Here is a 14030-nt window from a genome sequence, read left to right as displayed (position 1 = left end):
CAAGAGATTAGAGGATGCAAAAGTTGTTACCCTAAATAATCAGAGGAAATATTATTTTAAATGAACCATAGGGTATTAGTAAGAAGTAAAAAACTGTGTGTATGTGGTGTGTGTGTGTGTGTGTGTGTGTGTGTGTGTGTGTCCTTGTATCTTAGTACTGGAAGTGAGCATGGGGAGCAGTGAGGAGGGTCCCTCCCGTCAGGAGACTAGGACAAGCAATGTGGTATCTCATCAACAGTGAACAAGCTAGGGCAGGGAGAAATGACACAAACTAAAATTGTTTAAGCAGCAACAATTCCACTGAAAGTAAGATCTAGGAATAAAGCTGGCTAAAGAGGTGAAAGATCTGGACTCTGAAAGTTATAAAATGCTGATGAAAGACATTGAAGATGACACAAAGACATGGAAAGACATTTCGTGTTCATGAATTGGAAGAACAAATATTGTTAAAATATTGCTACTACCCAAAGCAATTTACATGTTTAATGCAATCCATACCAAAATACCACCAGCATTTTTCACAGAGCTATAACAAACAATCCTAAAATTTATATGGAACCAAAAAAGACCCCAAATAGCCAAAATAATCTTGAAAAAGAAAAACAAACCTGGAGGCATCATAATACTAGACTGCCAGTTATATTACAAAACTATACTAATCAAAACAGGATGGTACTGGCACAAAAATAGACACATAGGTCAATAGAACAGAATAGAAATAAACCCACAACTATATGGTCAATTAATTCTGACAAAGCAGGAGAGAATATCCAGTGGGAAAACGACAGTCTCTTCAACAAATGGTGTTGAGAAAACTGGACAGCAACATGCAAAAAAAGAAACTGGACCACTTTCTTACACCATACACAAAAATAAATTCAAAATGAATTAAAGACCTAAACGTGAAGCCTGAAACCATAAAAATCCTAGCAGAGAACACAGCCAGTAACTTCTTTGACCTTCTCCATAGAAACTTTTTTCTAGACATGTCTCCTGACACCAGGGAAACAAAAGCAGAAATAAACTATTGGAACTACATCAAAATAAAAAGCTTCTTCACAGCAAAGAAAACAATCAACAAAGCTAAAAGGAAACCTACAGAATGGGGGATGATATTTGCAAATGACATATCTGATAAAGGGTTAGTATCCAAAATATATAAAAAACTTACAAAACCCGACACACAAAGAACAAATAATCCAATTAAAAATGAGGAGAAGTGAACAGACATTTTCCATAGAAGACATACAGATGGCCAACAGACACATGAAAAGATGTTCATCATCACTGACTATCAGGGAAATGCAAATCAAAACAACAATAAGATATCACTTGACACCTGTCAGAATGGCTAAAATAAACAACACAGGAAACAACAGCTAATGGTGAGGATGTGCTGAAAAATGAACGCTCATGCACTAATGGTGGGAATATAGACTGGAGCAGCCACTTTGGAGAACTGTATGGAGTTTCCTCAAAAAGTTAAAATTAGAACTACCATATAATTCAGTAATCACACTACTGGGTATTTACCCAAAGAATACAAAAACTCTAATTCAAAGGGATACATGCACCCGTATATCTGTAGCAGCATTTACAGTAGCCAAGATTTGGAAGCCCAAGGATCCATCAATTGATGACTGGATAAAGATGTGGTACAACAGAATATTAGCCATAAAAAAGGATGAATCCTGCCATTTGCAACAACATGGATGGAGCTAGAGAGTATAATGCTAAGTGAAATAAGCCAGTCAGAGAAAGACAAATACCATATGGTTTCACACTGTGGAATTTAAGAAATAAAACAAATTAACAAAGGGGGGGGGAAAGAGACAGAGAGAGACAAATTAAGAAAAATCTTAATTATAAAGAACAAACCGATGGTTACCAGAAGGCAGGTAGGTCGGGGGATAGGTTAAATAGGTGATGGGGATTAAGGAGGGCACCTGTGATGAGCACAGGGTGATGTATGGAAGTGCTGAATCACTATATTGTACACCTGAAAGTATCATAACACCATATGTTAACTAACTGAAATTAAAATAAAAACTAAAAAAAAATACATAGGACATTGTACTTGGGCCCACTCAGTAGTTGGATATAAAAATAAATTTTAATGAAAAAATATAATAAATAAAATTTTCTAGCAGATTGATATCAGATTGTGGAAAGCCTTGAATGCCAGGAAACAGAGTTTGAATTTTTATCTCATAGATAATATAAGGTGCTTGCTGAGAGGCATGGAAAATTAATCCAGTGGCTGAGGATGAATTAAAAGACTTCTCACTAATACATCTAAAGAATTTACCTGAATGTCTCATGTGAACTTTAAACATGCTTAGTGAAATGGTAAACTTCTAGAGGATAATGCCATAGGCCATATTTTTCTTCTTACTTTCCACAGGTCCTAGCCCTGCCCTACACCCACCGTCAGATGCTTAATGTGTATTATTTCAATGAATGAATCAATGAAATATGTTTGCTAAACAAGCATCAATAGTCTGGCAGGTGTGAATCCACATCCTCCACGTGCCTCTAGTTACAGTTAGAGGTGGTGTGGCTGTCCACTGCCATGGAAGAGAGGGGTTCGTGAATGAACCACCCACATGAGTGTGGTCCCTCATGGCATTTTCCATTGGTTGGTCTCTTCTTTCAGCTTCCATAGCTCTGATTTCACTAATAAAAGAAGTACATTACCAAAGACGTTCAGTTTTCCACAAACATGTTACTCTTTTAAAAAGCTGTTCAGATTTCACAATCATCTGGGTACCCAGTATTGAAGATCTGTCACACTCCAAGTTTGAAACCCAGTTCCAGGCTTGCTCTGTGCCCTGGGAACTTATGTGAATTCAGAACAGGGAGAGACTCCTGCTTGCTCCCAGTCCAGAGGGCGAGAAGGATGACCCCTTGGCCCTTGTGGTCAGAGGCCAAATCCAGGTCCTCAGAAGAGTGCTTCTATTTCTAGCCAGATGCTACCAAAGGTGACCCAAATGTGCCATTCCTTTCGAGGATATTCCAAACCCTCACTTGATCTGACAGTGCTCACTAACTAGCTTTAATGTGAAGTTTGGGAATGAACGGTCTCATTAAACCAGTCTAGACTCTTCTCTAAAGAAGATTACGTTAAGTAATATCTCAGCATGTTGTATAATCCAGTCTTCATCAAAGAGCATTTATAAAGTTACACAAGAATGTTGCACAATCTCAGTGATGTTCCAACAGTGTACATGAATTATGTGTGTGTGTATATATATGTGCAAATGTTTTCATGAAGAGCACAGAGTCCTAACATTACAGTTTTCTCAAGGAGTCTAAATAGTTAATTCATTGGAGCTTTGGTACGTTGTCTCTCAATGAAATTCAGAGAACACTTCTAGTTAATAGGATTTTAATTCTAAAAGTACTTGAGGGGTGCCTGGATGACTCAGTTAAGCGTCTGGCTTCAGCTCAGGTCATGATATGGTTCATAAGTTCAAGCCCCGCTTCAGGCTTTGTTGTGACAGCTCAGAGCCTGGAGCCTGCTTCGAATTCTGTATCTCCCTCTCTCTCTGTCCCTATCCCTGCTCATGCTCTGTCTCTCTCTCTGTCTCTCAAAAATAAATAAATGTTAAAAACATTTTTTAAACTTGAGGCTTCATAAGCCACCTTCTTGAGACAATATCAATACATATTATATAATATTACCATATGCTTACAGTTTATATTAATAGAAGACTTTTTATTTTCTAACTCAGGAAAGAAAAATAGAATCCTCGGAGGGCCCACTGGAGCAGAAGGTGGAACTGAGCATCACTCTAGCAAACCAGAGGTTCACCACAGAGCTCGCTGACCCCCAGTCCCCATATTATCAGGAGCTGGCAACAAAGTCTCAACTGCAGGTAAGTGGGCCCACCCCACACAACCACGGTTCAAATCATGACTCAGAATCGGGTAGCCAACAGGACCTAAACCCATTGAACTAATTAATAGTTCCAACTTCTTGTGACCAGGCATTCATTTTTAACCCAAACTACATGCAATTTAATCAAAAACTGCAATGGGACCCACAATGTTAGGGTAAATTGATCTCTAGAGAAGATTTCTATTCTTTTTTTTTTTCTTAATGTTTATTTATTTCTGAAAGAGAAAGAGAGAGATGGAGCGTGAGCAGGGAAGGGGCACAGAGAGAGGAAGACACGGAATCTGAAACAGGCTCCAGTCTCCGAGCTGTCAGCACAGAGCCCGACGGAAGGCACGAACTCATGAACCGCGAGATCGTGCCCTGGGCTGAAACCACAAGTCAGATGCTTAACTGACTGAGCCACCCAGGAGTCCCTCCAGCTTCTCTATCTTCAAGTCACTTACATTTAGGTTTTCTTTAAATATTAGTAGGTTTTTAAACCTCCTTTAACAGACAGCCACGACACAGGTATTCTGTATGTCTAAAATGTTCATGTAAGCACCAATTAGGCAACATGTTGGGTTGAAATAGGAATCTTTAATCCATATTTGTCTTACATAATATTTCCACTTTTGCAGTTTGATGCAATTTAAATAATGACATTCTTCATGGGTGATAAGTATAAGTCTGTAAAGTCGTCCATGCTGTCAACTAAACTTAGAAGCTGTTCCAAGATGTCTCTTCCATCTCTGAGCATCATCATATCTGCTTGCCTCTTCATTTCCTGCAGGAGGAACCTAAGCGACTATGCTCACCGTGGCATCTATACACCATGATAAAAGTTCTGCCTTCCTTTCCAGCCTCATCTTACCATCCTTCCCATCCCCCTCCTTTGCACTCTACAGAAATACAAACTGCTTACAAGTCTTTTCTACCTATAAGCTTTCCCTGTGTTGTCTCATCTGTCTGGAATGCCCTTTCCCTGAGTTTCATTTTACAAAACTTCATCAAGGAAAGTTCTCTCTTTACCTATTTTGGATTCAATTAGTGCCTCTGCTCTGAGCTAACACACAGTGCCCACTGTTGCCACAACCTTGTCTTGAGATTGTTTATTAACACGTCTTTGGCCTTTGTTGTCTCCATTTCTCCCTCTTCACCTGCCACCCTCACTATCTGCAGGCTCTGAGCATCCCCTTGAGGGCAGGAACTGTTTCTTTCATTTCTGAAGACTTACCTCCTAATACAGAGCTTGGGATGCAGTTTACTACTCAGTGACTGTAGAAATGCAACTGAAAATAGAAGCATTCATAAGATAACATAACCATGAACGACATTTATGGAGAGCCTGGGTGCCCACGCATCTCACTCAGCATGGCCAGGAAACCGACAGGCCCCTACTTCTCATACTTGGAGAATTCAGTGCTTACCTCCTAGTAACTGGAGAGAAGATGAATAGGCAAAAATCTTAAACCTCCAACTTCCTCCTGCATCAGCATTCAGTCAATACAATGTAAAGAATCATTTCTATAAACTTCAAGGAGAAAGCATCAGCAAGGGGTGTTTATGAACCAGAGAAATACTTATAGACGGATTATAGATAGAATGGATTAAAGAATAGTCTCTTAACTTTCTATTTGTTCTTTGAAATACTCTTCAGAAAATCTTTAGTATAGTTGGAGTATCTTCAAAATTGGATAGTTGGCCAAGATTCAAATTCAGGCAGCCTGGCACCAGAACTCTTAACCATTAAGCTATATACTTCCTATTTTTCCCAAATAAATATTTACGGGACAGGGATTTTTGTATCATCATGAAACTAACATGCCCATTCGAGACTCTGGAAAACTTATTAGCCAAATAAGAGTACGTCTCGTTGGGTCCTGTTCCAGAGACCCATCACATCAGTCCTGCTGGTTCCTCTGCACGGTCACTGGCTTCTCTGAGATGGAGCCCCTCTGCTTAGAGCATTTGTTCCCTTCCCAGGCTTCGGAGCAGCACAGACCACCTAGCAGCCTGCCATCATATAGCCACCCAGCTCCGCCACAGCATTAGCACAGCCATTCAGGCCTAATCAGGAATTAATGGACAGTGCTTTGAAGTAATTTAATTTCCACAATAAACCTAATGAGCAATTTAATACAAATGTCAAAAGGAATGCTTAGCTGTTGTCTGAATGCCTTCTCCTGTGCAAACACTCATGAGAACTCAACACGGCTGCCTTTTTATAGCCCCGTGAACATACATTCCAGCAGAATCAGGGAGGCCCCTGTGCATTTAGTATTATTAATAAGGTTAACTGGGCATTTAATTAGCAATTTAGTGGTTAGCACTCCATGATTGGAAGGTCCCCAGAAGATTATTTAGCAGAATTAACTGAAGGCCTTTGTCATCTCCTCCCTAGATGCCTTCTGCACCCTCCTAAGCAGAGCTGACTCCTAATCAATCACAGACAGGTTCACAAAGAGGGCACACGGGCAACAAACAAAAGTCCCCTCTGCTGGAGCCAGTGCTGTGGAGCACTCTGGGAGGGGCAGACCGCTCTCCTTGGAGATGCTCCCTGCTGCCCGAGCTGCAGCTGGGGGCTTCTGTGGAAGCAGTTCTGTGCCTGATTGATTGTTGCCATCTGTACCATGGTGCCTCTGGTATCCTGGACAAGACAAAAGGACGCGTCAGGGTCTGAATCTTTTGCTCCTGAAACTGCTGTCACACTTAAACATTCAGTCTCAGGGGTTGTTACTGGAATGGCATAACACATGCCTTGGGGACCCAGAGCTATTTGTCACCGAAGGCCAGAGCAGACCTGAAGCAGGTACACAGCTCTTTCCTACCTGCCCCCATAACAAAGACCATCTCTGCAGGACCTAAACTCCTAGTTCTCTTCTGTCAAGCCTGTGGCGGGGGGAGTGGTCATGGAGGCACAGAAACTTAGTACTCAGCCTCCCTGCTCTTGACCCCTACAGGGACCCTCACCCTGTTCTTTCCTCTCTTTGAGTCTTTCAGAAACAACTGACTGAAGTCTTGCTCTGCCCTTGTCGGGCTCCAGGGTATGTGACTATTGAGGAAGTAAAAGAAAATTGGACTACCAAGGAGCTAAGGATCCAGTAGGAGACATAAAAACTAATTTAATCAGTAATACAATATCCTCAACTCTCTGCCCACTGTGTGTCGGTCACTAATTAGTGATTCCTTATAGGAGCCTTATAATATAGGTATTGTTATCCTTTTGGGGCTGAGGAGATCAGACTCAGAGAGATGAAGACATAAACTCAAAGTCTTACAGCTAGAAAATAAGAGAACCAATATTTAAACTCAGGCCTACACAGCTATCTCAGCACCCAAAACCTAGGCGACCTTCATTGCTGCAGTTACTATATATTCGGGGTGAAAACTATTTTTAATATTGGTGTAAGAAAATATGATTTAGAAGGTAAATCAGTCTGCTGGAAAAAGAAATCCCTGATACACTTCAAAGGCCAATGTAAGTGATTTGGGGATTATCTGTGCATCACTGCCCTAGTCCTTGGCATAGATAATGTAGAGTCAGCAGTAATTTTAGACACAGTGACAATGCAGCAGCATGTTGATGAGTTTAGAGAATGAAGAGATCCACTCGAGTCAATTAAACACAATTTGCTGAGTCCCTGCTATGTGGATGATGGTCTGCTAGGTGCCAGGAGGGAGGCAGATGGAGAAGAATAAATAAGACATGGCCCCTGAGCCTAAGGAGCACAATCTCAGTGAGGGAGCCATCATGCAGCTCATAGACTGTTTTATGGGCTGGACCGTCATAAGTTCTAGAGTGTGCAGAGCGGATCACTGAGCCTGACTTGAGGCTCTACAAATGCTTTTCAATAGAGTATATGCTTGAGCTGGCTTTGAAAGATGGCTGTGTGGGCAGTCAATGAGCAGAAGATAGAAGTTGCATCTTGGGTTAAAGGGGGAAAAGGTCATAGAAGTCTGGAGGAAGTACATGTTGTATTTGAGGAGAGATAGGTGTTAGTTTAGTGTCCCTAGAGGACACGATGTTGGCCAAGGGGGTAACGATGACAAGAAGGGCAGATGATAAAGTACGTGGGGAATGGAGGGTTAGCTTCTGCAGGGCCTTAAATGCCATTCTAAAGGATCTTATTCATTCAGCAGTGCAGCCCACCAAGGGATTTTTAGTGAAGAACAACAGATATGGAAGGATTACCTTGGAAATAAAAATGTAGTAAAGGAGACATTTCCTTTCCTCCTGCCCCAGCACCTCCACACCCTCACCCTGACAAAAAAAAAAAAAAAAAAAAAAAAAAAAAAAATTTCTGCTCTCTTTCTCACACATACCTAGAAAACCATTTCCGCAGTATAAGAGGGGAGCTAGGGAAGGCATGCCTGCTGTAGAAATGTGGAAACAAAATGTGTATGGGATTCAAACTACCAGGAGTTGGTGACTAGATGTGAGGGGCACTGAGGGAAGGTATTAGGGTTGCTGGATTTTCTGGCATGGAAGACAACAGGAGTTTATGAACCTGACTGGGGTAGAAGCCCTGGAGGAAAGGCAGATTTGGAAGAAGAGACATATTTAGTTAGTGGCAAAGTTGGGAATTCTTGTGTAGAACTCAAAGCTATGTCTCAGGTGATCAGTGAAGCCATGGAAGAAAGAGATCCCAAAAGGAGGGGCAGAGGGGAGTGGGCACAGGGAAGGGAGGATGGTGCCAGGTTCTTGCTTACCTCCTCAGCCTCGCTTTCCCTCTGCTTCTCCCTCCAAGCTTCGCTCCTGATATTATCCTTTCCTCTTGGTCTCTCTTGCCTCCCAGCCTGTGCAGGCGTAAGCTGGATGGGGCAGTGCCTGTCTATGTGGCAGTGTGTCCCCAGAATCTAGCACAGTGCCTGCAGTCAAGCTTACTGAATAAATAGGAGAATGAGATAAGGAGGCTGAGTGCAGAGGAGACTAAGATGAGTAAAGAAGACTGAGAGAGGTGCCTGGGTGGCTCAGTGGGTTAAGCACCTGGCTCAGTCAGTTAAGTGTCCAACTTTGGCTCAGGTCATGATCTCACAGTTCCCGATTTCGAGCCCCATGCTGGGCTCTGTGCTGACAGCTCAGAGCCTGGAGCCTGCTTCAGATTCTGTGTCTTCCTCTCTCTCTGCCCATCCCCCATTTGTTCATTCCCCCCTCCTCTCTCTCTCTCTCTCTCTCTCTCTCTCTCTCTTTCTCTCTCTCTCTCCCCCTCCTCAAAAAATAAACATTTAAACATTAAATAAAAGAAAGACTGAGTAAGTAGTCCTTGAGATTGAAGAACCAGAAAATAAGCAGGTACACCAAGAAAGAGAAATGGAAATGCCACTGGATTTGGAGAGAACCAAGAGCCAACAGCCTGGAGAAGACCCTCCACCCTGGGCTAATCCAGAGGCAGATGCCAGACCATAGTGGGTCAGGAGTAACCGAGTATAGCAATTATAAAATATTCTGATAATATACCTCATTAGCAATGTCAGACTAATTAAGAAAAATTATTATAAAGTCTACATAAATCTACCAGTGAATCTAACCTATTAGAGTCTGCCTGTGACATTTTATTTAGATAGCTGCCATTTGGACTTAGTAACCTCTTTAACAGTACATTTTCCAAGTCTCACAATTTAACTCAGGAAACATTATAGTTATTCTTTGCGTATAAATAAAAATACTGTAGCCAAAAAAGTTTCTTCCAAGTGCCACCTTAAAGTTATTTCATATTTTATGTAAAGTAACCATAAAAGCAGATCAGAACTACCCAATGGCAGCTTTTAAATAAAGAGCAAAACACTTTCCTCTGGGTTTCAGAAATTACCAAGAACAAAGCGTTGGCCTCAATTGTTGCTCCAATTTTCCATTTTCATTTTTCCCCCTAACTCATCAGAAGTGTTTAGGCTTTTTCAGTTAGGTAAGATCTGACCTAGTACATCCAGAGCGTTTCATAAATTTCTTTCTTTCTGCAGATGCAAAAGGTATTTAAGAAACTTCCAGGATTCAAAGAAATCCATGTGCTAGGATTTAGGTAAGTAAGAGGATCGAACTCTTCTCAATTTTTAAATTACTTTTTCCCTATCCTCTTTTAAAAGCACTGTCATGAGGAATATCAGGTTCCTCTCCCTCCGGTTGTTTGGCCCTGCCGAATCCTGAAAACGGAATACATGTCAGATAAAGGAGTTGTCTAATTAGAACATGAATCTAGGTGATTTTTTAAGCGGTAACACAGGAGCTGTGTTTCTTCCTTCCTCTGGAGTCAGAAACACTGCTCTCCGCAGAGGGCTCATCTGCTGTCCTTGGCAATGTTATTAACGAACCTCTTAGGAACATACCTCAGTAGAGACAGGTCAAAATAAGTAGCAATTAGTTACCTTGGTGTCTGATTGCCTGGTTCCTTATCAAATGTTAAACATCATCATCATCGTTGAAACAAATCAGGCTGACCCTATGGAATCAGGTGAAACTAATAAAAAAGCAGTACCTGTGGGGGGTAAGGGAGTTGAAGGAACAGGGTAGAAAGGGACAGAGGTGGAAGCAATCCTTCCCAGAATATAGCTTTTTTTTAATGTTTATTTATTTTTGAAAGATAGAGCATGAGTGGGAGAGGGGCAGAGAGACAGAGAGAAACAGAATCTGAAGCAGGCTCCAGGCTCTGAGCCTTCAGCACAGCACCCAAAGAGGGGCTCAAACTCATGAACTGTGAGATCATGACCTGGGCTGAAGTCAGACGCTTAACCAACTGAGCCACCCAGCCCCCGCCCCCTAGAATATAGCTTTTATTATCATTTTAATGTCTAAACTGTAGTAATGCATTACCACATAAGAATTACCAAATTAATTTTTTTTATTTTTCAAACAAAATTGTTAATGTTTTTTTATTTTCAGTGGGGGTTGGGATAGGGGCAGAGAGAGGGGGAGACACAGAATCCAAAGCAAGTTCCAGGCAGGTTCCCGATGCAGGGCTCAAACCCACAAACCGTGAGATGATGACCTGAGCCAAAGTCAGACACTCAATCAGCGGAGCCACCCAGGCACTTCACTAAATTACAATTTTAAATAAAGGAAATGAATTTAAAATTAGTGCCCTTTGGGGTTTGGTTATGTTCCCACCGCTTCCTCACAAGCAAGCCTATACCATTAGCATCTCAACATTCTAATCCAGGTGGGTTCATGATTTTTGACAAGAAGTTTAGCACCTTTTTTCTTTTTTTTTTTTAATGATTATTCATTTATTTATGAGAGGGAGCATGCGAGCAGAGAGGGGCAGAGAGAGAGGGAGAGAGAGAGAATCCCAAGCAGGATCCATACTGTCAGCGCAGAGTCCCACGTCAGGCTCAGTTCCATGAACCTCCAGATCATGACCTGAGCTGAAATCAAGAGTCAGGGGCTTAATCGACTAAGCTACCCAGGTGCCCTGCATCTTCTTTCTAAGTTCTCATTAAAAACATCTACAGACAGGGTCATAATATGATATATTTTTTCATGTGCCATAGGGTATATGTGAGCCCTGGCATGACAAATGAGATTCCCTGCACCAAGGGGGACTTGTGAAGGGGGTAGAGAAGGCCTCCCCCAAAGTGCATCCCGGCCCCTTCTCCGTCGTTGTGTTAAAGCTAGAAGTTGCCCAGAGCAAGTCCACAGGCTCACGGAGAAGAGCTTCCGGCTGAGCTCAGCAGGTGTATTTCTCCCAAAGCTATCAGGCCCCTCTGACTTCTGTGACTCCAGAGGAAGAAAATATTGAAAAGTGAAAGTTATAAAAGATGAAACCCTTAATATGTACCAAAGCAGACTCATTTTTCCTCATTTCAAGATGCTGCTCCACAATATTGCATGTGAAATCAGATGGATTAAAGGGAAATAAAAGGTGATAGTGGAATACTCTCCATAGACAGCAAAGTCTTCTGGACAAACCGCTGCAGCTAAAGAGCAGATGTTGCATTTAAATCTGAGGGAAACGATAGGAACAGGCCTCTTAGTGAATGTTCAAGTGGTCGTTATGCCCTCCCTTCAAATAAATGAAAACATAATAATAAAAAGATCTATTTCAGAAGAAAATGGAAGTATTAAGATGATGAAATTTTGTAAGATAAAAAGTTTAGAAACAAATCAACTGAAGCTGTGTCTTCCCCATGTGTTTATCTCTGTAAGAATTTATTCTCATTTCTGCCAAAGATGTTTATAAAGTAAATTTGATCATATATTCCCAATGCTCTCCATCATGGGACGAATATTTAGTCTCCCAGAAAACAGCTGGACCCTGAATACTATAAAAGATACACTTATGAGTATGGCAAGCTTTTAATCGTAACTAACAATGTTCAGAATATTGTAAAGTGAACTTAGAATGAAGGAAATTGCTTCCTCCTGGAGCCAGATCCCCTAAAGCCCTATGAGTCTCCTGGTACTGGTTCAGCTCATTTGTACAAAACCACATTTACAATTTTGTAAGTCTATTTTTTATCAGTGACCTCATTTGATTCTCCCAGACACAACTAGGAAGTTATGAGGACGTCTATGATTAACACGATTCTAAGGATGAACAGAAAAAGATCAACTTTAAATATTGCTTTATTTCGGGGCATCTGGGTGGCTCAGTCGGTTAAGTGACTGATTCGGTTCAGGTCATGATCTCATGGTCGGTGGGTTCCAGCCCCACATCGGGCTCTGTGCTAACAGCTCAGAATCTGGAGCCTGCTTCAGATTCTGTGTCTCCCTCTTTCTCTGCCCCTACCTCACTCATGTTCTGTCTCACTCTGTCTTTCAAAAATAATAAATAAAAATGTTTTAAAAATTTAAATATTGCTTTACCTCTTAAAGCAATATGGGAAACTATTAACAATCATTTACTCTAGTTGGAGGGTAGACTCTTTCAAAGGCTAGTTTACAATTGTACACAACAACTTTATTTGCAATAGCAACAGTAGGAAATAATCCAAATATCCATGAACAGAGCAATAGATACATAAATTGTGGAATATTAGTACCATAGACTACTACTCAATAGAAGAGGCAACTTTTAGAATATACAATAATACGGGTTCATCTCAGAATAACTATGTTGAGTGAAAGAAACCAGAAAAAAAATAAATACATTATGATTCCATTTCTATGTGACTCTAGAACATGCAAATTAATCTGTAATGATAGAAAACGGATCAGTAGTTGCTTGGGGAGAGGAAAGCAGAAAGGATGAGAGGGAAGGATTTCAGAGGGGCATGAGTAAACCTTTGGGAGGGATTGATTTGATTGTGGTAATAGTTTTACAGGTGTATAATATCAAATTTACCAAATTGTACACCATCAGCATGTGCACTTTGTTTCCTCACAATTATATTTCAATGCAATATTTATTTAAAAAATGGGCAGGACTAGGTGCTTGGCCCAGGGAGCCCTACTTCTCCAAACTACAAGCCACTGCTGAAAGGAAGCAAGAAGCAGGCCCCACCGAGTAGCCCCAGTTAAGAAGTCATAGACCCTCTTCTGCTTCCACGGAAGGAAAGATGTAGCAAAGTCTCTTTCAGTCATATTTTACCAAGGGACGAAAGTTGAATGAATTCATACTCCAGGCAGAAAGAGCAGTAACACAAAGCCCTTCACATGTCTTTGTCAACAAATATCACCTTAAATGTAAAATGAGAAAACTGAATATATCTTCTAAACTAAATACATATATATGTCCAGAGGAGTCCAAAATATATTTGTCAGTTTGATGACCACAGTTGGATGAGCAGGTAGTGGTATGGCCAGTGAGCCCAGATGGAACTCAAGCCGGACAGGGTTTAGATCCCAGCTCTGCCACCTTCCAGCGGACAACTTGCCCTCTCTGTGTGTGTCCCTCTTTCTGTAAAATGGGGATTGTGTTGTTGAAAAGATTAAATGAGGATGCATATAAACTGCCTGGTGCAGACCACCCACTCAGTAAACAGGTGTTTATTTTTCTTGCAACCTGTTCCATGATGAATTGTACCATTCCCTCAAGGCTAACTGATTAAAGCAATTTGAAAAACAATCAGTCAACAAAACACCAGTTCCAGTGTCCCGTCTCAGGATTAAGTTAATCATTTAATGCTATTCATGGGGTGAGAAATCCATTTATAAAATACTTTCTTTAAAAAATGCCCTGGAACAGCACTACCCAAAATGTAAGATGTATAGGATATA

At 41.1% G+C, this 14030-nt stretch overlaps 1 protein-coding gene across 1 annotated transcript in view; it reads left to right on the top strand.

Annotated features, from left to right (window-relative positions):
- IMPG1 (interphotoreceptor matrix proteoglycan 1) overlaps window positions 1-14030 on the top strand; it is a 127084-nt gene that overhangs the window by 38646 nt on the left and 74408 nt on the right. The window contains 2 exon segments of the mRNA XM_029945371.1: window positions 3735-3878; window positions 9839-9897. Of these exon segments, the coding sequence (XP_029801231.1) occupies window positions 3735-3878; window positions 9839-9897 (203 nt within the window).

Source organism: Suricata suricatta, chromosome 7 (assembly GCF_006229205.1).
Source record: "Suricata suricatta isolate VVHF042 chromosome 7, meerkat_22Aug2017_6uvM2_HiC, whole genome shotgun sequence".
Taxonomy (NCBI): Eukaryota; Metazoa; Chordata; class Mammalia; order Carnivora; family Herpestidae; genus Suricata; species Suricata suricatta.
Note: the sequence above shows the minus strand (reverse complement) of the source record. Positions and strands in the feature narration are given on the sequence as shown.